General features: G+C 51.8%; 1 protein-coding gene across 11 annotated transcripts in view; it reads right to left on the bottom strand.

Annotated features, from left to right (window-relative positions):
• The window catches only part of MEGF11 (multiple EGF like domains 11), a 345,568-nt gene that overhangs the window by 75,372 nt on the left and 245,044 nt on the right, over positions 1-25,152 (bottom strand). For all 11 annotated transcript variants that reach the window (XR_011648443.1, XR_011648442.1, XM_071214251.1 and 8 more), the window contains exons 6-8: positions 9,768-10,014; positions 8,544-8,664; positions 1,197-1,333 (exon numbers count right to left, since the gene is read on the bottom strand). Coding sequence is in view for 9 of the 11 variants with exons in the window: in XM_071214251.1 (XP_071070352.1) it covers positions 1,197-1,333; positions 8,544-8,664; positions 9,768-10,014 (505 nt within the window). In the remaining 2 variants the exon portion in view is untranslated. The remainder of the gene's footprint in view (positions 1-1,196; positions 1,334-8,543; positions 8,665-9,767; positions 10,015-25,152) is intronic.

Raw genomic sequence — 25,152 nt, forward strand, 5'->3', positions numbered from 1 at the left:
AGGCTCGCCGAGTGGAGCCCCGGGCTTGCTCATGCCTCCCTGTAAATGGCGTGTGTTCCCTCTCGTGGGAAAGAGGGCTGAAACGAGGGGTCCTGTGCTGGCTTCTCGGTTAGGGAGCCCTGGATCGCCGACGTCACCCCCGTGCTCTAGGGAAGCCCATGGATGAGCCCTGGTTCGCAGAGATCAGATCTGGGTTAAGAGACTCGGGCTGCAGGAAGGGAGCCTAAGGCTAAACATGAAAATCTTTTTTCTGGACATCACTAGGGATTTGGGACTGGTTCCAGGGAGAGCTGGAGGCACCCTGATGATGCAGGTTAGAGCTGGAAGGGCTCACTCAGCCCAAATTCCTGTTTCCTGTTGTCACCGGGACAGGAAATGTGCTTCTCACCTTGTGTGGCCAGAGTAACAAAATCCAGGGGCCAGAAATGAGCCATGGATCCCATGGAATCAGGCAAGGGGTGGGAGAACCTTGTTGTCCCCACCTCTGACCCACTGAAAGAGACACACGGGGCTGAGAGTGCGAGCTGGGAGGCCTGGCCCCAATCCTGTGGGAGCTGACGTCACTCGCCATCAGGCGTAATGGGTGTTTTTCCTCCCTCTCCCACAGCACCTAGCCCAGCACCGCGGCAAATGTGCCCAGAGGGTAATGTCTCAGTGACGGGTTTTGTGGGTTCCCACTCTGCTGGGCTGATTGGATTCCGGAACACTGGTGTCCTCATTCAGTTTGCTTTCAGACCACAGGGCTTCAGAGGGTGCCAATGGGTGTCAGTATCCTTTCGGCAGAACTCAAATTAGGAAGGAAAATCCACTGCTGGAAGAAATTGTGCAAAGTGTGTGAAGTGATTTTTGCGCTCTCGGCTTCTTTGGGATTATCTGTGCTATTGCCTCCCTGCACTCATTCGGAGAGTGGAGAGTGGTGGTTGACGTGCAACTCCCCACCCGGGTTATGTCAATGAAGACTCGGGGCGTGGGCGACTGGGCTGGGCTGGGGCAGTGTGTTCTGCAGGCTGAGGGCGAGGAAGGATGAGTTGATCTCGGTGGCGGGAGGACTCGGAATGCTTTTGGAGGAAGAGGTGGGGAGGCTGGCAGGAGAACGCCGCGGGCTGGTAAACGTGGTAAACCTTAGCGGTTACACGTGAGGCTGCGGGGATATGAACGCCATGAACAGCGAGCACAGCAGTCGACCCCATCCTTACCTGTCCCCCATGTATCCGGCTGTGCAGTGGCACTGTCCAGTCACATGATCACACTGCCCTCCGTGGTGGCAGGGGCAGTCCTGGCTGCAGTTCTGGCCAAAAGTCCCTGGTGAGCAGGGCTGGGCACACACTGCTCCCTGAAAGAGAGGAGGGAAGTCCCGCGTGGGTGGCCTCCCGAGATGCCAGCCTGAGGCCCCCTCTCCTAGGAAAGGCACAGCTACTGTGGCCCCAGGGACCACCCCACTCTCCCAGAGGAACTTTCTCCCCAACCACAGGAGCACAGAAAGCTGCACATCCTGGCTCCAAAGCCCTCCTTTTAGAGCCGGGGAGAATGAGGCCAATTTACTCAGTCAGCTACTCGGCATGCACTGAGTGAGTGTCGACTGCACACCAGGCACCGTTGGAGCTAAAAATGAGTAAGATTTGGTTCCCGCCCTCCCAATCTACTGGGAGAGACAGACGAGTAAACAGATAATTAAAGTGCAAGGTGCTAAGTGCTTTCACACTGGTATAAAACAAAGGAAAAGCGAAAGGGGATTCTGATTAAACATGGTTTGGAAACATACATTCATCGCCACTTCTTTCCCAAACCCCTTTAAGAGTAAAGGGGGAGAAAGATATAAACCTACAAGAGCAAAAGGAGCGGGAGAGGAGACCACAGTGGACAAGAGGCATCAACATTTTGGGAGTCAGGAAAGCAGATGGAGAAGTAGCAAGTGACAGGTGTCTGCTTTCTCAGCAGTCCCAAGTACTATGGGTGAGTTGTGTCCCCCCAAAAGACATGTTCAAGTCCTAATGTCCCAGTCCTGCGACTATGACCTTATTTGGAAGGAGGGTCTTTGAAGGTGTGATTAGCTAGGGTGAGGCCAAGTGGGGTTAGGTGGGCCCTTAATCCCATATGACTGGTGTCCTTACAGACACACGCAGTCAGAGAGAGAAGGCGGCCCCGTGCCAGGGGAGGCAGGGACTGCGTTGTGCAAGAAGCCAAGGAGCAGCAAGTCTCGTCAGCCACTGCCGATGCCAGGAGAGGGGCACGGCGCAGGGCGTCCTCGCCGGCCCCAGAGGGGGCGCAGGCCTGCAGACACCTTGCTTCCAGACTTCCGGTGAGGCAATACATTGCTGTTGCTTTAAGCCCCCGTTTGCCTGTGTTACAGCAGCCCTGGGAAGTCATCAGGGCGAGGGCAGATTAAGTTCCCTGTAACCTCGGAAAAGCTCAGGAATCTCTGAAAGGCCAAGGTGCAGATGTGGTGAAAACAAGGGGACTCTGAACGTTCCAGCTGACTTCCCCTTCCCAAGCCTGGCAGGAGAGTAGCGTTTTCACTCAGAGATGTCGGCTCACGTAAGCTTTGGATGCAGGGATACCAGGCTCCGGCTGAAGGAGGGGTGCTGTGCTGAAACGGGGATCCTGGGAAGCTCTGCCTGAGGAATCATCAGAGCCTACCCTCTCTCCTCTGCTCAGCTCCAGAAGGCAGATTCCCACATGATACTCTCTTTGGCGTGATTTTGTAGGATTCCTTTCTGGGGACACTGAGAAGTGCAAGAGAAGAGGCCTACGGACACTGCAGGGTCCCACTGGCCAGCAAGTCTGGCATTTCCCCTCTCCCCGCCTCGGCTTCCAATCAACTTTTCAGAGGCTCCCTGTTAAATAGGAACAGACAACCAAGGATCACCGGATATTTGAAATAAGGCTCTAGCACAAAAGATGAAGATCAAAACAAACAAATAGAAAAACGAAAAGAATGCAGCAGAAATAGGAACTCTGCATGGAGCAAACAAACAAACAAAAAAACAAAACGAAACTTAAAAAGAAAAAGAAAAGGAAAAAAACTCTCCAATATAAATAAAATGAATAGCTTCTAGTAGTTATTAGAAGATATTACCATTCATGAAAGAACAGAGTGCTATAAAAGGGGATAGCCAATAATAACTCTTTAGTTCTTAAAAATTAAAAATAGGTCACAGAAGTTAAGAAATTGTAATAGAAGAGCTGGGAGATAAAGCTGAAAGAATCTCCTACACGGTACAACAAAAAATGACAGAAATTTAAAGTGGTAGAGAAAGCATAATAAAATTAGTGGACCGATCCAGGAGGTTTGACATCAAATCAATAGGTATTCCAAAGAATGGAAGAGAAGAAACGGAAATTAATAAATTAGCCAAAAAGTATAATAGAATATTTCCTAGAATAGAAGGATGGAAAGCATGGATTTCAGATTTGAAAGGGCCTACAGAGTACCCAGCAAAAAAGTGAAACAAAGAGACACTTCAAGGTATATCATTGTCAATCTTGTTATTGCTATGCGTAAAGAAATAATCATCAAAGAGTTAGAAAGATGAAATGGTCACATACAAAAGAATGGGAATCAAAAGGCATTTGACTTCTTAACTAGAAGTTAGAAGACAATGGATCAATGCCTTAAAATTTTTGGAGGAAAAATCACTTACAGCCTATTATTCTATACCCAACTAAATTAACACTCAAGTGGGGGGTTCAATAAGACAGTTTCAGATTTGAACAGCTTCAAAAAATTAACCTTCCATAAAAACTTTCCCAGGAAGCTACTAGAGGATTTGTTTTATTAAAAAGAGGGAATTGCCCAAGAAAAAGAAATATATTGGTTCTAAGAAATAGGAAACCCAACAGAAAAGAGAGATGAAGAGATTTCCAGGATGATGGTGAAAAGCAGTCCCAGGATTACAACTAGGCAGGCCTAGAGAGCAAAGAGTTTAGATCAGAACAGAGGAATACACAGTCCTAAAAGGGTTGCCTTAAAAACAAAACAAAAAAATAAAAACCAAATGGAGAGATTCCTTGATACGCCTGACCTTATGGAAAGGAGTTTTAGAGTTCTTGGAGAGTTTTACCAGTAAATTAGTAACGATGCATATGTGGGCATATTAACATAAACATGAAAAAACTAACCACAATTTGTACTATAACTCCACTGAGAGACTGGGGAGAAGGGTTGCTTATGTAAGTGTGTGTATGATAGAACTGAAGCTCTACAGTGGACAGTCCGTGGATAATGAATGCCTAAAAAGGAAAAGTCAGGAAATGGCAGTAAAACATGTTGTGTAGAAATGCCAGAGGAATATCTAAAATATTTGAAAGTGGCTGCTGTTGGAGAGTCGGACTTGCAGGTGGGGAGAGTACTAATTTTTTTTTTTCCAATATTAGCCTTGTGGTATTATATAACGTTAAAAATTATACATAGGAATCTTGGGTTTTTATCTCTTTCAGCCCTTTCACCCTTACACACACCCAAAGATGGTCATTTTTCTTTTGGAGGTCAGTCTACCTCACAATTAATCAAACAGTTCGATACTTGATTACTAAGCAGCAATGACTACCAACCCTGAGGAAGCTAGTTTTGTCAGGAAAATCCTGCAGACCAGAGTCATCTTTCAAGATCATCCAACTTGCTTGTAATGAATGAAGAGGGAGGCCTTTAGCTTGGCTTTCTCCTCTGCACGCTAAGCCAGACAGCAGGGGTCTGAGCATATGGCTTTGGGGGGGCGGGTGCAAGGGCAGGGGGGCGGGGATTGCGGGGGTCAGAGACAGCAGCCGAAGACCATGGGTTGACAGGAGAGGGGCAGAGAAAAGCTACTCAGAGTAGGGGGCCTTTCTCCCTGGAGTTGGGGGCAAGGACCTGCCTTTCTCACTGCACCCCATAAACTCTAGAGAGCCTTGAGGGAAGAGAGGAATCTTTTTGGCCACAGTCTGAGTCAGTCCTCTACAGTCCTGTGCTGGACAAGGACACTGACCCTGAGAAGACATTTTGAGCCATCCTGGGGGCCTGTGCTTATGCCTCCCACCCCTTCATCCCTCAGCAGTGTGGGCCTTCATACATTTGCACCCCCTGTCCCCAACAGTAATCCTCAGAGGCTGCGGATGCCCTTCCTCTTCAGTGCTTATGAGACACAACCAACGCCCCTGAAGAGGCCAGCAGGAAAGTTTGCTGCATAGAAAGCTTCCTTCCAACATTGCCCAGGGGAAATTAAGCATCCCTGAAACTTTTTGGACAGGTGGGTGAGTGCCGTTTTCATTCCTTGCTTAGGATTCCCAATCCGAAGGCACTCAAGACCCCGGAATCTCTAGGCCCCTCTTCTGGCTTGAACTCCTGGAGCCTTAACAAATTTGACACCTTGGAAGTCCTGTGGCTCGGTGTGTGGGAAGGACACTGGACTTGAGTTCCAGCCCTGCCTTCTCTAAGATGGTTGAGCTGGGACAAGCCCGGTGATCAGAGCGAGCTGCAGTTTCCTCAACTGTGAAAGGGAGTGGTAACCCCTGCTTCCCAGGTGGCTGTGAAGATTAAGTGAGATTAGGGACGAACAGCGGCCAGTGCCTCCAGGTTCAACGGGCACTCAGGCCAGCTGACCCGAGTGGACAGCTGATGCCGCCGCACGTGGAGGGAGCTCAGGATAGCCTGGGGCCGAGGAACGCAGAGGAGGGCACGCAACTGGAGCTGGGAAGAGCAGCCCTTTGAGGAAAGGTGGGGGAAGAGAGCAGGCAGGAAGGTGCCAGTTTACGAGAGGGCCGCGGCCTTAGGGTTTCTCCCTGGCCACTTGAGTGCACGTCTCCAACTGCAGTGCCATCTCGGGCTGTGCGGCCGCTAGAAGGCTGGAGAGGAGGGTGGGGCGGTAGCCCTGCTTGTCTCAGAATTGGTTACAGCAAATGATTATGTCAAAATCTGGAAACCAGCCATACTTTAAGAGAAGCATGGCTAGCTGGCGCCAGAAGAGGAGAGGGCCAAGACAAGGAAAGTCCTTAAAGCGAAGCCAATTCTCGGGGAAAAGACAGCTCAGCCTCTCCACAAGTCTGCAGGCATTTCTAAGCATTGCTGCTGCCCCAGGCTGGCGTGGACTCCCCCAGCGGTGACGACTAGTAAGCAGTTGGTGTGGGTGCTGGGAGGTGATCCAGGTCACATGCACCTATTACTCTGCAGCCTCTGCTCTGGACGCCTGTTTGGTCCTCCGTGACAGTCGGTCCTGTTTCCCGTCTCCTCCACCCCTTCTCCCTTCACACCTGTTATTTCCTTCGGGGTGTGCATGGGCACACACAGATCCAGACACCACACTGGGATCTCCTGGGGGTGGGGGTGGGTCGCCTCTTCCTACCTCCCCATCTGCCTGCAGTGCCTGCTCCCACCAAACTACGACACCTCTTTTCCTTCCTTTGCAAGGTCTGGTGTCCGGAGAAAGAGGGAAAAGAATTCCTCAGGCTCTTTGCAGAGGTCCCTCCTGGGGGCTCACACAAGCTGGGCGAGAGGAGTGTCCTACAGGCAGAACGGGGCCAGGGGTCAGGAATCTCCAGGAGGGGCCCAGAGGCCAGAGTTCTGGGGGCTCCTACGCAGCTCCACACAACTTCCTTGTCCCGGGGGAGCCTCAAGGTGCGAGGTAGCAGTGCAGTTCTTTCGATCGGGCCGTGGGAGATGATAAAGGGGTAGCCCTGCTTCCTAGCGCCTGCCCCTTGGCCCAGCTGTCCCTGGAGGAGCCTTGGGCTTGAGCTGCAGCTTCATTATACTGTGGCTCTGCACGCACAAGGGCTATTAATAATTCATACAAATCTGCAAGTTAAATGCTGCGTCAAAAATAGAAATGCAATTGTCTACGATAAAATTAAAAACATAAAGTCCCCAAATCCAAAGGCTTCTATCGATAGTTTTCTGTCATCTCTTAGAAGAAACCTCTCAGTGCACTAGGGGAGAAAAAGAAATCCCTCTCAATATGGGCTTTCTCCCTTCCCCGTCGCCCACCAGCCCTCCGGGGCGTCTCCGGGGGCCGGCCTCCAGCCTTCTCCTGCCCCCCACCTCCCCTTCCGCCCTCACTGCCCGCCTGCTGGGCCTTCACGGCCCCAGGCCCTGCTGTGGGGCTTCGGAAGCTGGCTGGCTGCTAGGGCCTTCCCAGAGACGGTTCTAGGCGGGAGAAATGGGACAGGTACTGAGAGGCAGCAACCACCCCCGTGTTCTTCTCAGAAGCGTGAGAGGCAGGCAGACACCACGGGCTGGAATCAGGGGCCAGGAGCTGGGTTCGCGCTCCGCCTCACCCCGATGCGCGGCGTGGCCTTGGGCAGGCCGCGTTCCCTCCCTGCACCCCGGCTTCCTCATCTAAGGAAGGAAGGTATCGACGGCCGGGAGGCCCTGTTTGGTTTTTTGTTTTGTTTTGTTTTTTAATAAAATCTGACTAGATCTCAACGTAGAAAATAGATTAAAATGGAGAGAGAATGGGGTGGGCAGCCAGAGCCTAATTAAAAGGAACACTAGGGCTCTGGGAAAGATCAAGATCCTGCGGTTCGGATCAATGATTTCCAAAAGCAGACCTGCGGGCAGAGCCGGCTGCCTCAGAACCATCTGGGGAGCCTATTAAGAACAGAGGCCCTCACACCCCAGAAGGTCGCGGGCGGGGCCTGGGAACCTGCATTCAACACCTCCCCAGTTAACTCTGGGGTCAGGCCAGGTCTGGAAACTGCTGGACCAGATGATCCCCAAGGTCCTTTCCTGCTCTAAAAAGTCCCGACAGTCTGGCCCGCGTGGATGGGATCTACAGGGACCTCCCGAATACCCTGCTCTGGCTCAGCAGCCCCGTCCCCTCCAGCTGAGCGCAGTTCGGGCCCCCGCGGGAGGCAGCCAGCAGAGCCACCACCCATGGGAGCTATTTGGGGGGGGGGAGGCGATTACTGTTGTTATATCCATTTTGCAGATGGGGAAGGAGAGACCAGAGCAATTGAGGGCTTTTAGCAGGGTTAACAGGGCACGTGAGACCTGAATTCAGGCCTGCGGGGTTATAAGTTCCATCCCCTTTTCCCATAGTGGTTGCTCCCAGATACGAGACTGCATCCGATGCCCCTGGAAGCCTTGTTAAAATACAGATTCTGGGGCCCCACCCCAGACACGCAGAATCAGAATGTGTGTGTGTGTGCAGGGTGGAGGCTGGGAACACAAAGTTCCACACATTCAGGGGGTCCATCTGCCGTCTCCCCTTCTTCTTCCCCAACCCTTACACTGGCCTTTCTGCCCCACCTGGGCCAGAGCCTATAGCAGCTCAGGTGGGTCCCTACGCCCAAAGGGAGAGCTAATCTTATGGGAGAGATTCGACTCCTGTGTACATGAGGGACCCAGGCTCAGAGAGGTGAAGTAGCTTGTCCCAGGCCACACAGCACTTAGATGGTGGACCTGGGCTTCAGAGCCATGGCCATGGTACTACTGGCAGTGTCTTATGGTGCCAGGTGACTGTAAGAGGAAAGAGGGTAATCAGGTGGGAGAGGAGTTCCGCCCGCCAAGCCGTGTGTGTGTGTGTGTGTGTGTGTGTGTGTGTGTGCTCCTCCCGCACCCATGCAGGCCCTCTTACCGTCCAGCCTGGGGGGCAGGCGCACTCGCCAGTGATGTGGTGGCAGGTGCCCCCGTTCTGGCAGGGGCAGCGCAGCTCACAGTGAGCCCCGTGGCTCCCGGGTGGGCACAGCTCCTCGCAGCTGTGTGGGGAAGCAGAGGCGTTAGGCACAGCGGCGTTCCGGCGAGGTGGCAGGGCACCCGCGTGGCCAGACCCAACCCTCCAGGGCTCCCTGGGAATTAGGCCACGGCCAAGTGTGAACTGCTGAGGCCCAGCTGTCAGCTGAGAGGCAACCCTGCTCCTCTCCCGGAGCGGAAGCTCGGCTCAGATACAATAAACTGGAAGGTGATGCGCTGGGGCCGGTACCTGCGGGATGGCGTGAGTGCTCTTAGGGTAGAGAAGAGTGTTGATCTGGGGAGGGTAGGTGGAGGAAGGCTTCTCTAAGAAAAGGTATCTCGCTTGGGCCTTGGAAACCAGGGCAGCTTCACCAGGAGAACGGGAGGAAGGGCGAGGCAGGACCGGCGCGAGCAGAGGTGCTCCGCGCTGCGATTCAGAGGCTGGGGATCTGGGCCCTGCACCCAGGGGTGCTGGCTGCCAGCTCACCTCAGTCCTGGGCCAGACGGCATGGGGACGGAGAGCACCCTCAGTCAGGGATGCCTCTGTGGCGGGGGCCTGGGGACCCTGCCCGGGACCTGTGGCTGTTGGGAGGTCCCAGAGCATTGGACAGGCTTGTAGGAGAACTTCAATCTTGGCCCTCTGAGGGGCTCGACTAGGCAGCCTTGGGGGGCCCCTGTCAATGTGGACTCTCCAGGGACCTGGAGTGAGAAGCAGTTTGGGGTCTGATGAGAGAAGGCGGGGGAGAGGAACAGGCCTGGAACCCTCCCAATCTGCTCCTGGTATCTGCCTAGGACCTTCACAGGCTCTCTCTGCCCTAGGTGGCCTGAAGCGCCAGGCTCCAGGGGAGGAGCAGCTTTGGGCTGAGGGCCTTGAGTTCCAAGCTAAGGCCTGTTGCCTGGCGCTGGGCGCTGGCCATCCTGCCCCGACAAGGGAGGGCTTCCTGTGGGTGGTGATCAGCGCCTCTGGTCACAGGGGTGCCCAGCCATGCACGGTGCCAGCTGGGACCGTCCTCCCAGGCTGCACGGGCGAGGCGCAGGGCACAGGAGCCCACCCGCTCGCTGTGGTGAGGGCAACTGGCCCCCTCCCCGCCCGCCGGTCCCCCCCCCCCCCCGGCCTTGCATCACTCACTAGACGCCGGTGTAGCCGGGTGCACAGAGGCATTCGCCGGTGCGGGGCTCGCAGCTGGCGCCGTGGTGGCACTGGCACGGCAGCTGGCAGCCCTTGCCGTGGGTGCCAGGTGCGCAGAGCTCCTCGCAGCGCCAGCCGCGGAAGCCGGCGGCGCACACGCAGGCGCCCGTGATGGGGTTGCAGAGGGCGCCGTTCTGGCACTGGCACCGGTTGCTACAGTGGGGGCCCCAGTGGTCGCTGTCGCAGCCTGCAAGAAAGGGGACGGTCAGGGCTGAGAGTCCCTGCGGGTTCTCCTTGGGACGGGGCTAGACCTGGGCTCAGGCTGCCTTCCCAGCTCCATATAGCTGGGGGAGGCCAGGGGAGTCTGAGGGAAGCTTTAGCTCCATCAGTTCCTCCTCCAAGCCACCCTAATAATCATCAAGCCAAGAAGGGCAGGGGGCTTGTTTCTCCAGTGCAGCTTCAGAAGGCAGCCCCAGTCCCGGGCGTTCCCAACTGGCCCTGCGAAGCCCCCTCGCCACTGAAATTCTGGAGCCCCCAGTTGCCTACTCCCTCGGTCCTTGCTAACACTTCCCCAGTGCCTGTTCCATTTCTCTCGGCCAGGACCTTTCTCTCCCCATCTCCTCTGATTCTGCCCCCACCCTTCTGTTCCTCCCCGCCTAGCCCAGCTAACCGCCTGCCTTTCCTGCCCTGCGCTCTTTCCCACACTCACGGTTTTCTCACTTTTTTCCTCACCCTCTGAACACTTCTTCTAACTCTTGCCCCTCCCCTCACTCCATCTCCCTGTCAACTTTTCTCCTTCCCTCCTGCTTCTTCTCCCTTTCTGTGATGCCTGCACCACCGGGTTGCAACATCTTCAGTCCAATTTCATTACTTTCCAAGCAGCCAGTTTCAGAAGGAGCTGGAAAAAGAAATGTCTTCCTAGGAGGTGACAGACAGCCCGCAAGATCTTTACATGTAATTAAATGTTGCAAAGAGCGACATCTGCGCTGGCTTTGCCAAAATTCGTACTCCACACGGCAGAAGGGCCCGCTCAGATCCCCAGGAGGGCCACCCAGCCTGCTGCCACCTTCCACTCTGCCCCTCACACAAAGGGATGTCCTCAAACCATAGTGTCATTCGTTTGCTTTTGGGAACAGGGTGGGGAATTCGTTCAGGTGCGGAAAGGCACAAATAGTGTTCGAGGAGATGTTCAGTGGACGAAAAGATTGTTTTCAGCTAAGAAGGTCAGATGCCAAGAAGAGAATGCATCTGAATTTGCTTGAAAATGTTTCCCTTGTCTGCCCGATAGGGTGACCAATCGTCCCAGTTTCTCCAAACACTGTCTCTGCTTTAGGACCTTAAGTCCCACATTCCAGGAACTCCCTCAGGCTGGGGCAGACCAGAATGGCCAATGGCCCTACTGCCTGAAGAGATGGGGATGACCAGTTGAACTCTGTGCTCCAGTGACTGGAGGGGTTAGATACCCTGAGAGGAAAGGAAGTGGAGAATGAGGCTGGGGAGGGTGTCACCAGGGGAGGTTCAGTGTAAGCAAAGATACGGTGACATCCAAGTGAGTACAAGGCTCTAGTGCAGCCAATGAGTACATGGGATCTTTGGGGACTACGGGTTAGTGGCGGGATCACTCCCTCAGCCCCACCAGCCCCCTGCTTGCTGGCCATTGTCAAGTGGTCATTGTCATGCAGGCTGCCCATTATCTTTTAGTAGACAGGACACCTTGGTTCATCCCTTCTTCACTTTACCCCAAACATTCACACATACGAACCAGCTACCAAATTATGAATGAACTCCCTATATTTCTACCTAGTATCACAGTGAGTAAGGCAAAAATTGCGCGGTTATAATTAAAACATCCACCCACACGGAGAGGCTCACAGGACTGAGAGGGATGGCACACCCAGCAGGCGTGCAGCGCCTCCCCCACTCTGGGATATATGGAAAGGCTGGAAGAATGACCTACACCAGTCACATTGCTGCCTCTCTCTCTTCTTGCTGCCAAGCACATGTAAATTCGCATAAGCTCAATGTACATACTACAATGTGACAACTACATTTTAAATGTTCCTCATGTGCCAGGCACCATCCTAGAAGTTTTACATGCATCATTATAACGTAATCCTCGCAACAATTCTATGAGTTAGGTTTTAGGATTTCTCCATTTCGCCAATGAGGAAATAAAGAGTCAGATCGGTTAAGTGATCACTCAAGGTCATAATCAAGGGCAGGCTCGGGTGTTCTGGCTCCAGCTTGTTCCACTGCAGGTACATGGGGCACATTCTACAGGATGATCCTGAGGAGAGAAACCTACAGCCGCCATTGGGGACAGGTGGCAGCTGCAAAGCACACGGTCAGGGATCCCGTAGAGACTGGCTGCTTCCTCTCCACTCAGCCCTGTGATCAACCCCAGAACAAGGGACTCCCTTCATTTGTTGGGGCCACGACTCCTGACTGCTCTGTGACCTCAGCTCTGCACGAGACAGTAGGAGCCCAAAGACAGTTGTCCCCAGTGCATTCCAGGGCACATGACATATTTTGCTTATCAGAGCTGACCTCCATTCTCTCTAGCATAGCCAAAGACTCTGCAAGAAGCAAAACTCTGCCTCTGCTAAGGAAGCCAGAATACGTCAAAGTCCAGGCACTAACACTCGAGTGCTTCCATTCTTCTACCTGTCCATTCAACAAACATTTACTAAACACCTACTAGTGCCTGCAAGTGTCCTGCCCTCTGGGGGTACAGTCTAGTGGAGGCAGAGATACTGGAGCAGCATTAATGGGACACTGCGAAAGTGCTGCAATAGGGGGCCTTCAGGGTGTTATAGAAGCCCATGGGTGGGTCTAAACCCATGGGTGGGGATTAGGGAAGACGTCCTCAAAGAAGAGACCTGAAGGAAGAGTGCGAGTGGGGGAGGGAACGGTGCCAGGCAGAGGAAAGAATACATGTTAGAACTTGGAAGTGGCCGATAAGCATATGAAAAGATGCCATGAGGGAAATAAAAATCAAAACCACAATGGGATACTACCTCATATCCACTAGAAGGACTATTATTTTTTTAAAAAAAGGAAATGAACAACTGTTGGTGAGGATGTGAAAAAATAGGAACCCTACTACATTGTTTGTGGGAATGCAAAATGGTGCAGCTCCTGTGGAAAACAGTTTGGAAGTTCTTCAAAAAGTTAAACAGAAGCACTGCATGACCTGGCAATCCCACTGCTAGGTATATACCCCCAAAGAATTGAAAACAGGGACTTGAAACAGATATTTGTACACCAATGTTCATAGCAATATTGTTTACTATTACTAATATTATTTATGCAATCCAAATGCTCATCAACAGGTGAGTGGAGAAACAAAACGTGGCATATACACACAATGGACTATTATTCAGTCCTAAAAACTATGAAGTTCTGATACATGCTACAACACGGATGTGCCTTGAAGACATGTTAAATGAAATATGTCAGACACAAAGGGATATTGTATGATTCCACTTATATGAAATAACTAGAATATGCAAATTCAAAGAGATAGAATATAGAGTACAATTTACCATGGGTGGCAGGAGGGGAATGGGGAGTTAATGCATATGGGTGCAGGGTCTCTCTTTGGGGTGAGGGGAAAGTTCTGGTAGTGGATGGGAGTGAGAAGGGTGCAACACTGCCAATATGAGTAATCTCACTGAATGGTATGCTTGAGAGGGTCTGAGATGGGAAATTTTATGTTAAACATACGATACCATACTTTTTTAAAAAAGAGAGTCTAAAGAGACAGTGACAATTAACTACAATTCATGATCCTGGATTGAATCTAACCATTGAGGAGAATCACCCAGAAGGACATTATTGGGATCTATGAAAAAATTGGAATATAGACTATAAACTTTATATCAATGTTAAATTTCTTAAACTTGATAAGTGTACTTTAGATGGTTACATAAGTAAATATTCTTGCTTTTAGGAAATATGCATGGAAGTAATAAGTATTCAAGGAGTATAATGTATATAATCTATTCTCAAATGTTCACAAAATAAGTAGATAGGTGGGTAGAAAAACGGAAGGATAGATAGCATGATATGGCAAATGTGGCAAAATGTTTGTCTGGATATCTGGGTAGGAGCTGCGTTGGAGTTCTCTGAAGGGTTCTGTGTTATTTTTGCAACTGTCCTGTAAGCTTAAAAGTATTTGAAAATGAAAAGTTTAATAAACTGCAAAAAGGTTTGAAAGTGGGAAAAAGCAAGGCACGAGGGAAAAGGGAAGGTTATATATATGCTTCTGGAGTAGATTTTAAGGCAGAGCAAGGTAGGAGGTGAGGCAGATTCCTGGGCAGGGGTCTCAGGTTCAAGGACTCTGTTACCATGTTAAGGGGTGCAGACTTCATAAGAGTGTTTTAAATAGAGGACTGATAAAATCTGGTGTGGCCACAGAAAGATGACTGAGAAGAGGTAAATAGGCAGGAGAGGCAGAGTAGAGACGGAAGGAACACGGGTGGGGGTTTGTTATCACTGGAAAGAGATAAGCGTGACCTGGTGTCGGGTAGGAGCACTGGGGATGGAGAGAAGGAGCAGATCGCAGCCCTGTGTATGAGGTGAGGTAGAATCAGCAAGGACTTGGTGACGGATAGTGTTGGGGGTGGGGGAGAAGAGGAGGCGGTGAGCAATGTCACCCCCAGCTGTGGCCCAGCAGCTGGCTGCATATTGGTGCCACACTCTTTAAGGGAAACAAAAGGAAGAACGGATTTTAGGAGAAAGAATGGGGTTAATGTGGACATTGAGTTTGAGCTGTGTAAGGCACTCAAAACCCACTTACCAAGCAAACATGCATAACATTGACCACAACTTTTACTATACACTTATTGTTTATGTACGTTCCTATATAAATAATATAAAGGTAATAATAATAGGGTGGGTTGGGGGAAAATACTTTGGTTTGTAGTAATATTTTGACAATGCTCTTTAATCATTAGTTTAAAATGTTCAACAACAATGCAAGGTATTGGTGGTAGGGTGAGGTATGAAGTCCTGTATGATGTTATATGTTTGTTTTATAAGTTCACAACTATTCCTATACACTTATTGTTTATGTATGTTTATGTGCGAGTGATATACTTCAATAAAATTTAAAATTAAAAAAACACAACCACTTATTACCCTTAATAAAAATACAGTTCTAATAAGCCTGACAATCTGGTTTCTCAGACCACAGATTGGTGTGTGTGTGTGTGTGTGTATGCATATGTGTGTTTGTGTCTGCATGTGTGTACCTGTACTTCACGGAACTACTAAAAATATGCAGCAAAAGCGCTACGCCACAGTAGGAAACCATGGAAATAAACAGAACGATTTTGTGGACTGAAAAAGCAAAGCAACTTGGAGCCATTAATATAGGAGCAAATAGACCCTCACACCCAAAATGACAGGAAGAGGTTGCATTCAATTTAGAATATTCTGATTAAGAAAGCAGGGAAGTATATAATCCGTTCTGGAGAAATTTCCCCCCAGAGAGACAAATAAAAAAAAAAGTTAGGGTTCGCAGGGATGAGCTTCCGTTTTCTAGAAAATCCACTTAAAAACACCTCATTCCCCAGCAACGACAGAGAAATGAGGCAGAGCTGCAGTGAGTCAATTATCTACTCTGCTGAAGGTGAATAAAAACTCTTGTCATTATAACAGGACTTTGTATTCTTTCACAATCTCAAACTCTTTCTAGTTTGGCCTTGGAATGTCACACACGCACACACCTTTTTTATTTCTTTTCACAGGCTCTCCTTCCTAATTATATTTGACTTTGGCTGGTTTTTCCAGTGTTTCTATCTTCTCTGGGCCACTAGTGAGGGTTGAAAGGGCACCCAGAAGAGTGTGGCCTGATAGGTTGTATTCTTTGAGCTGGGCCACCGTCTCCCACTGCTCTAGGAACCTCCCCCTGGTGATCTCTTCAAACTTTGGGATCCAGACCTAGCGTTCCTGGCTCCCCAAGACATGGAGTGGGACTGGCCTTCACCACGGACACACTTAGAGTAACTGTGGTTGATTGAGCAGTTCCTATGTACCAGGCAATGACATAGAGGCTTAAAGTGGATTTTCTCATTTAATTCTCACAACAGTCCATCTGCCGTGGGTGCTGTTATTACCCGCATTTTGCAAATGAAGAAACAAGGCCCAGAGAGGTAAAATTAGTTGCCCAGGGTCACACAGCAAGGAATGACCAGGAGTCTGAGCTCCTAAGCCCCAGCTCTTCTGCTGGTGTTGATGGAAGAGGGGTTGGGAGCTGCTGGTGACCAGCCTGGGGTTAAACAGCCACCTTACATAATCCACAAAGAGATGAGGGCAGAGACTCGGTTTCCACAAGTACCTTACTCAGGGATTGGTTTATGAATGAATGGTTGTTTTAAGTCCTAGGTTTTCCACGATTGGCCCTATTTCCCATGATTTTATTTTATTTTTTCCTCCCCGCACCCCCTGCCCTGGCCCTGCCCTGCTGTTTTTGCTGCCTGTGTCCATTCGCCATGTGATCTTCTGTATCTCTTTCTCTTTTTGTCTTCTCTTCTCATCTTTCTCCTCTAGGAGTCACCGGGATTCCAACCTGGGGACCTCTGATGTGGAGAGAGTTTCCCTGACAACTGTGCCACCTCAGTTCCTGGTCTCCGCTGTGCTTCACCTTGACTCTCCCCTTTGTCTCTCTCTTGTTGTGTCATCATCTTGCTGCGTGACTCACTTGAGCAGGCACTGGCTCACCGACAGGCTCAGCTCGCCATGCAGGCTCTGGATCACCATGCAGGCACTTGGCTCACCATGTGGACACTCAGCTCGCTACACAGGCATTCACGTGGGCACCCAGCTCAACACGCAGGCACTCGGCTTGCTGTGCGGGCACCCACGTGGGCACTTGGCTCTCTGTGCAGGTACTCGGCTCACCGCCTGGGCACTTGGCTCGTCGTGCGAGCACTGCTCACCGTGCAGGCATGCTTTCTCTTCTTCTTTTTCACCAGGAGGCCCCAGGGATTGAACCCGGGTCCTCCCATATTGTAGGCAGAGGCCTTATCACCTAAGCCACATCCAGTTCCCATCCTATAATTTATTTTCAGTTAAGATAATTTGTTTAAAGTCACAACTAAATATGCTATATGTTTATATCACTAAATAATATGCCTTTACTGACTTTCCACTATCAGGAAAAATAAAATAATTTGGCAGCCTTTTTTTTTTTGTCGTTGCTTCTATATAAGCAGGTTTAGGTCCTTTGTGTCCAATCTCTATTAGATTTAGAGTCTCACTGGATTGGGGGGGTGGGGGCTAGGTGGTTCTTGTTTTGTAACTGCCCCTGACTCCTGCCACCCCCTGCCCCAACCACAGTCCCACCCAGTGTCCTGCCCAGAGCTGTCAGCACTGACGAGCCCTTCTCCCAGCTGCCCCGAGAATCCATCAGGCCCTTCCCAACTGCCGGGGGGATTCACTTCTCAGCCGGAGGTTTTTAACCAGCCATTCCAGGGCTTCATCTCTGAACCTTCTGATTTAATTGGTCTTGGGTGGTGGGCCCAAGCATAGGTCCTTAAACAGCTCCCCCGATGAGAACACAGTGCTCCCTGCGATCTGTTCTCACAAGTCCTCTCAGAGAGGTGGGCAGGCGGATTGTAGCCAGAGGTGGGGGTGGGGAGGTGGGAGGCTCTTCCCATCCACAGATAGGAGCCTGAGACTCAGCAAGGAGGTGGGGAGGTGGGGGAGGCAGGGAAGGTGGGGGAAGATGGGGGAGGCGGGGTGTGGGGGGAGCTGGGCGGCTCTTCCCATCCACAGATAGGCGCCTGAGACTCAGCAAGGAGGTGAGAGGGGGGGCGGAGAGGCGGGGCCCGATGGTGGGAAGGTCAGGGGATGGAAAACTGCCTGAAAGCCACTGACCCTAGTCTCCTGAGCCTGTAAAATGCCCTGGGGCAAGCCACCCCCAGCCCCCTGGAAAAGGAAAAGCTGGGTGCAGTCAGAGCACCTCTCAGAAATGGCCCCCAAGTCCCACATCCCCTCGCTCCAGGGTGGCCTCCAGGTCATGGGATCGCTCCCGGGTTTACAAAGCGGCAGGCACAGAGGCAGAGATGGGGCAGCAGCTGCCCCGAAACCATTCCAGCTGATAAAGCGACTTCCCAGTGAGCCAGGCCACTTGTCCACTGACGTGCCCCAATAACAGCGCAGGCAAGCCTCAGAGGCTGGGCCCCTCCACTCTTTCCTCGCCCCAGCCGCAATTACGAGGAAGCCTGGACAGGCAGCTCGCAGCCAACGATGTGCAATCTTGGGCAAGCTCCTCCCCGCTCCGGCCTCTGTTTACATGTCTGTAACACGACAGATTTGGATCAGTGGTTCTAGCCTGGAGTAGGTCCCCCTCCCCAAGAGGGCCTCTGGGAACGTGGGGGAGGTTAGGTTGTCACAACGACCAGGGACAGTCCTGCCCAACCAAGAACTGTGCCCCCCAGATGCCAGTGGTGTCCCCGTTAGGAAACGCTGTAGGTAACTGCTGATACTGTGTGATGCTACGCCCTGTTGCTAAATGTCCCCATTTGAAACCAGGCCCAAGGGGGATGGCTTGTGTGTTTGTCCATGCATGGAAAAAATTCAAGGTGGTTTTTCCAGGCTCTGAGCTGAGCCATTGCTCAGCTCCCTCTTCCCACCACTTAGATGGTTGGAATTAAATATTAATAGACCAAGGTGCCGTAGACTAAAACCCAAATCTCCCGACACAGTCCCTAAACCTAGAAGATGCTGACAGCACGGGATTATAATGATGTATCATTAGCTCTTAGTGATCTATTTATTAAACTTGTTACTTACTCTGTGTTACTTAACCACACTATCTACATCTCCCTTAAACCAGCGAGGCGCGGGCAGGATTCAGGGTGGCTGCGTGGATCGCAGGCTGCGCTCCATGTCCCCCAGTCCTCGGGTGGCAGGGACGGAAGAGTAAACACACACACAGGAAAAACCCCTGACCACGGACCAGCTGCTTCTCACGTGGGCTGTTTCACTCAATCTCGTAGCGACCCTGTGCCATTTTATTTATTCATGCCCTCAAAGAGGATTTGAGGCAAGCCATGGGGGGTAAGGTTATTACGCCATTTTCCAGGGGAAGAAACTGAGGGTCGGGGACAATAAATAACTAGATCAGGGTTTCTCAGCCTCGACACTACTGACATTTGTTGCGGAGTCTAGCAGCTTCCCTCACCCCCTATTCACTAGGTGCCAGTTGCACCGCCCATCCATTGTGACAACCAAAAGTGTCTCCAGACATTTGCCCTGGACAGCAAAATCATCCCTGACTGCAGAAGGCAGGATTGAGAGTCTCTCATATGCCTAGCCCCTAGAGGTCATCTCATGACCCCCCCACACCCCTCTTTACAGGTCAGGGAAACGAGGGTCAGAGAGGTTGAGTCTCTTGCCTGTGGCCACACAGCTAATGAACTGTAGAAACCAGATGGCTGAGCAGAGAGCGGTGTAGAGACGGGCATGGCCACGGAGGCCGCCCACCCCACAGCCTCCCTGCCCAGCAGCTCCTGCCCTTCTGGAGTCCAGGTCGGAACTCTCGTGCCCCTCTCTACCCTGAAGCCTGTGCCTCATGGCTGCACCTGTTTTTGAGGCCAGCGCACCTCACAGACCCCAACACTTTTGCCTCATACCCATATAAGCAATGGGGCCAGTGAGGCCAGAGTGAGAGGCAGGTGGGGGCTGCTCCAAAGGGACCAGGGAGCCGGCCAGAGCTAGCCCCTCCTCAGCGCGCCGGGAGCCTCCCCTCCCCGCCCTCACAGGCTCTTCATGAGGGCCCAGCTCCAGCCTGCCCAGCTCAGTCTGATCTGCCTGCATCACTGCCTTTGAAGCTTCCCAGCCCCAAAGACCATTTATCTCCACAATTTGCTTAGAAAGCCTCATAAATCATGTCTGCGCACAAAGGAATTACCTCTTTGGAAAAGTCTTTCAAAGGCGGCTGGCAAAGACACCACAGACCCATCAGGGGTCCCGGTGTTGGCCTCGCACCCTCCCCTGCACGGCCGCCCCCACCTCCCTCCCAAGGCTCCTGAGACAACTCCAGGCTGGGGGTGGGGTGGGAGGCGGTGTCGGGATCCCAGGGATTTGGCTAAGCTCTCCCTGTGGAGTGAGAGGGCCGGATGTGGGCTCTGAGGGCAGAGGCCTCACCGTGGGGGCAGGAAAGAACACAGGAAGGTCACGAGAGGAAGGCGCCTGGGTCCACGGCTGCTGCCTGTGAGAGCTGAACGCATCCCAGCACTCTCCCATTTCCTGACCTTTCCCCTTCCCTCTTTCTCCCCCCAGTGACGTCCCTTCTGATGGAGGCAGCCTGGGCCTGGGTCCTCCCACTCTCTCGGGCTCTCTCAGGGGCACTGAGCAAGGCCCGGCACTTCCAGTCAGTCTCCCCCTTGACAAAGAGCTGGGATTAGCCCAGATCAGTGGGTGTCAAGTGACCCACAGTGTATAGGATCCGGTGCCTGGGGTGGGGGTGGGACCACTACAGGGGCTCTGGACCCCAATTTCCACAGTTCAAGAGCTGCCCTGTTTTCTGCTGGGCTCTCACAGAAGGGAAAGGATTAAGCAGCTAAAAGGGTGGGGGTGAGATGAAATCCAATTTCCAAGATGCTTTCTACCTTTAATAGTCTCTGCTGAATTCCTCTCACAGTCAGAATGTTCTTCCACATGTCTAACTGAAGACTTTGTTGCTGCAGTTTAAACTAATTTTTCCTTCTCATCCACTCACTCACTGAGGAGCCACTTCAGGGCCTGGCGCTGCAATAAATACTCATGAGGCAGCAAAGTGGTACTCAGGGGCTCTGTCCCTGAGCAGCTTCCTGCCTGGTACTGCAGGCCAAACCCAGAGGCCGTGCAGAGGCGGGGCTCCCGCACGGCCCACAGGGCATTTCTGAACTAACGCCTGGCTCACCTGTTGCCAGCAACTTGTGCCTCCTGTTCAAGCTGGCGCCGGGAGGAGGGGGGAGCAGCTGAGAGGGAGAGGGAGGTGGAAGGTCGTGTTGGAGCTGCTCGAGCAGCTGTTATCGGGTTCGTGGGCAGCTTTAGCACCAGGGAGAGGTAAATCGAGTCAGGGTGATTTGGACCCGGGCAGCCCTGAGAGCTGTGTGGAGAGCAGCTCACCCGGAGGCTGGGGGCGAGAGGCAGGATGGACCTGGACTCCTCTGCCCCAGCCACTCATCCTGGGAGTTCAGACCACACCCCAGAGACCTGGCGGGAGACCCTTGTCACCAGCCCGGTGCACTGCCCTGATTGCCCTGCAGGGTTTACACGGTGATCGCCCCCAGAGGGATTCTCAGGGGAGCCAGTTTCTCTTTTCACAGAGGCAGTCCTGGAGCTGCCTGGTGCACCTGCGCTTGGGACCAGCCTGGCTGGCATTTATTGAGAACAGACTGGAAGTCAGGGCCAGACTGGGAGGGGATTAAAAAGGGTGGGAGCGCCTGGTCCCCACCCCCAGCGCCCCAGATTGACCGACTGAGTCAGGCACAGGTGCAGCAGAAGTGAAAGTGCCTTGGGGGCGGGGTAGGGGTCGTCTGCCCAGGAGGCCCTTGTGGAGGAAACGGGGCTTGAGTTAGGATCTTCGGGGAGGGATTTTTTTTTTTTAAAGATTTATTTTTAATTTATTTCTCTCCCCTTCCCCCTCCGTTGTCTGCTCTCTGTGTCCATTCGCTGCGTGTTCTTCTGTGTCCACATGTATTCTTGTCAGTGGCACCAGGAATCTATATCTCTTTTTGTTGCATCATCTTGCTGCGTCAGCTCTCCGTGTGCGGCGCCATTTCTGGGCAGGCTGCACTTTTTTCACGTGGGGTGGCTCTCCTTGAGGGGCACACTCCTTGCGCATGGGACTCCCCTATGCGGGGGACACCCCTGCTTGGCACAGCACTCCTTGTGCGCATCAGCGCTGAGCGTGGGCCAGCTCCACACGGGTCAGGAGGCCCGGGATTTGAACCGTGGACCTCTCATATGGAAGGCCATATGAGCCAAATCTGCTTCCAAGGAGGGATTTTCATAGGTGGGAAAGCCCAGTTCCCTGAGTCAGGGCAGAGGGAACAGCAAAAGCAAAGTCACGGAGGAGGGCCAACTCGGGGCCTGGGAGAGGAGCTGGAAGGGAGGGGCGCCCAGGGCCAGGCAGCAGGGAGCTGGGAAGACAGGCTGGGAGTGTGCTTCCTTGGATACGAGCGAGACCACGGCTTCTCTAACAAGGGTGCTGAAGGACTCATTCTTTGTTTTGTTTGTTTTCAGGCCCATCACATACCAATACATGGTCGTGACTGAGCACGACTCGTGTGCAGGTCACACCACATGACTCGCCACGGGGATGTGGCCACACCCGCACTGCTCTGTCACCTGCTCAAGAGGAGCCCATCGGCCGCACGCTTGGCTGCCATGGCACTGTCAAAGTTGCTATAAAAGTTTCTAAACATTCACTCCCAACGTCTGACTTCTCTTGCCACAGGCCGGTAACAACTCTGGGCTGCAGGTCTACAGGCCACACTTTGAATTGCACTGAGCTAGAACACAACCCAGAGGAGAGATGAAAAGCAAACCCAGACAGGCTCACAGGTGGCTTTACGGGGACCCAGGCTAGGCAGGATTCCTATTCTTTCTGTTTCCTTTGGGAAGTCCCACGGACTCTCAGAGGCCTGTTGTGCTGCCTAAAAGACCAGGAACTTGGGAAAGATAAATACAGATGAGGATGATATTAAAAATGACTACCTTCACCAAATGCAATGAATGTGCCACAACAATGAAAATCGTTGATGTGGAAGGAGTGGGGTGGGGTGTGGTGTATATGGGAACCTCTTATATATTTTTTAATGTAACATTTTTTGTGATCTATGTATCTTTTTTAATAAAAGACAATTAAAAATAAAAAAATAATAAATAATAATTACCAACCTGTACAGCTGGGGCACCCATTGATCAGAATGTCTGTTGGCTGCAAATACCTGGCATAGCTGCATTGGCTGGCCCAGATGGTGCAGTGAGCCCTATTATGTACCAATGTCTGATCTCTTCACAAGCCTCTTATGTAGTCCTCCCAACAGCCCTATAATCTCCACTTTACAGATGGGAAGCAGACCCAGACAGGTAAGTAACCTCAGGAGAGCATCCAGGGGCCCCGGGTCCCAGGGAAGCCCCTGTCTTCCAGCCCCTCCCTGCCTCTGGCCCCATCGGGGAGTTACGGACACCAGGTCCTACTCCAGTCACCCCATGAACTTTCTGTGTGGACTTAGAGAGTCAGCAGGGGACTTTCTTTGGCTCAGTTTTCCCATCTGAAAAACGAAGAGGATAGCACTGTGTTCCCTGAGATTCCTTCCAGCTTAGACATGCTGTGCTGGGCCACCTGAAGGAACTGCTGGAGGCAAGGACACAGGGAGGGGGCGAATGGCAAACACAGAGGAGGAAAGAAAGTGCTGGACCTCGAAGTGCCCGCGTGTGTGCTGAATCGCTGCTCACAGGTGCCCATAGATTAACAGCCATAAGTACAACTTTCAACATGAATATAACAAAAGCAGGTTTGCCTCACTTTATACAACCTTTCTTCCAAGTCCTTGTGCAATTGACTTACACTCTAAATACTGTAGGAAACTTGCTATTGGACTAGCCCTAGTATTCTTTAGAGTACTTGTGATCTTCCAAAGCACCCCTACTTATGAGTCACCAAAGCAAAGTTTGACCTTCCCTTTGCTCAGATGAATAGACCGAGGCCCAGGGACGTGAAGCAGTCTGCCCAATGCCAAGATCAAGCCCTTAGGCACTGATCTCACCCACCACTCTCCATGGTGCTGCTTCCCCAGTGGGATCACTTAACATGGGCCTACCTATCCATAGGAAACCATGTCTCTTTGGTATTTGACCAAAAGATCTTTGGGGGCTCTTGCTTAACTCTCTGTCTTGCTATTTGCGTCACGGTCCATTTGCCTACGAGCAGAGGAGGAACACACTGAGACCAGCTCCCAGCCGGGCCTGCCCGTCAGAGGACATTCTATCCATCACAGTGGACAATGACCTTTGGTTTCCCTGGAGAGAGGAGGCCTGAAGGCCTTCCCTTTTATTGAGAGTTATTATCAAAGGACAGGGACTGGCTTCTGGGATCTGCTAAAGATGAAGCCAAGGAAAGACACTTCGGCTGCCTCAGGAGGAGGCCTGGTTAGCTGTTTGTTCATTCACTCAATAAAACTTTACTGAATGCCTACTATGTGCCAGGCTCTGGGTATTAAGTGGGGAATAACATACCCACAGCACCTTCCTGGAGCTAACAGTCCAGGAGCATAGAGAGAAAATAAGCAAATGAAGACTTTTATTCTGGCCTTTGCTCAGAAGTCATCTCCCTGGACTGCCCTGCAGCCCTGGATGTATTCTTTATAGCACTTATTCTATCTGACATTCTATAATCATTTTGCTTTATTCACTGCTACGTCCCCAGTGACTAGTGCAGTGTCTGGCATACAGTAGATGCTCAATAACACTTGCAGCATGAGAAGATTAGCAAGTATATGTAATTATAAATTGCAGTCAAAGTATGAAGGTGCAAATAAGAGCTTGACAGAAAATAATGACAGGGACTTGCTTTTGGTTCAGAGGTCAAGGAAGGCCTCTCTGAGGAGGTACTATTTACTCTGAATGCTGAAGGCGAGGAGGAGGCAGACCTGGGGAGAGCAGGAGGTAGAAGAGCCTTCCAGGTAGAAGAAAGGGCATGGGCAGGCCCTGAGGTGGGAAAGGGTGTGGTGGAGTCAAGGCACTGGGGAGGGGTGCAGCAAGGCTGGGATGCTACGAAGGAACGTGGCTCTAGATGGGGTGGCTGTGGTGGGGAGCTGGGATTTTTTTAAGAGCAGTGGGAAACTCTTGCAGTGTTCTATTGTGACTTGAAGAAAGGAATGAAACAGGACTTCTGGGAGGCAGGACTTGCAGCCCTCGACCAAGAGGGAGATGTCCCAACTCTGCAGTCCATTGTTAGGCTGCGTGGGCCAGTGCTTCCCAGCCTGGAAGCAAGGAGAGCAAAAGTGAGCCCTTCCAGCCATCCGATTTGCCCAGAACCCCGCCTAGTGCCAACGAGACAGCCTCCTGTTTTCCTCTGTGCCAGGCAAGAGCCATCTGCGGCAGGGAGAATGGGGGCAGCTCAGCGTGTATCAGCAGCTAGGCGATTCAGAAAACGTGCTGACAGATGTACACAAACCGAGACTTCAAATTCCCACGCCCCCCTTGGGGAGAGGGGGCAGCATCGTTAAGTATCATTCCCCTTATTTATTTATTTTTTTAAAGATTTATTTATTTATTTAATTCCCCCCCACCCACCCACCCCGGTTGTCTGTTCTCTGTGTCTGTTTGCTGTGTCTTGTTTCTTTGTCCGCTTCTGTCGTCATCAGCGGCACGGGAAGTG

The sequence above is a fragment of the Dasypus novemcinctus genome, chromosome 3, assembly GCF_030445035.2.
Source record: "Dasypus novemcinctus isolate mDasNov1 chromosome 3, mDasNov1.1.hap2, whole genome shotgun sequence".
Lineage (NCBI taxonomy): Eukaryota > Metazoa > Chordata > Mammalia > Cingulata > Dasypodidae > Dasypus > Dasypus novemcinctus.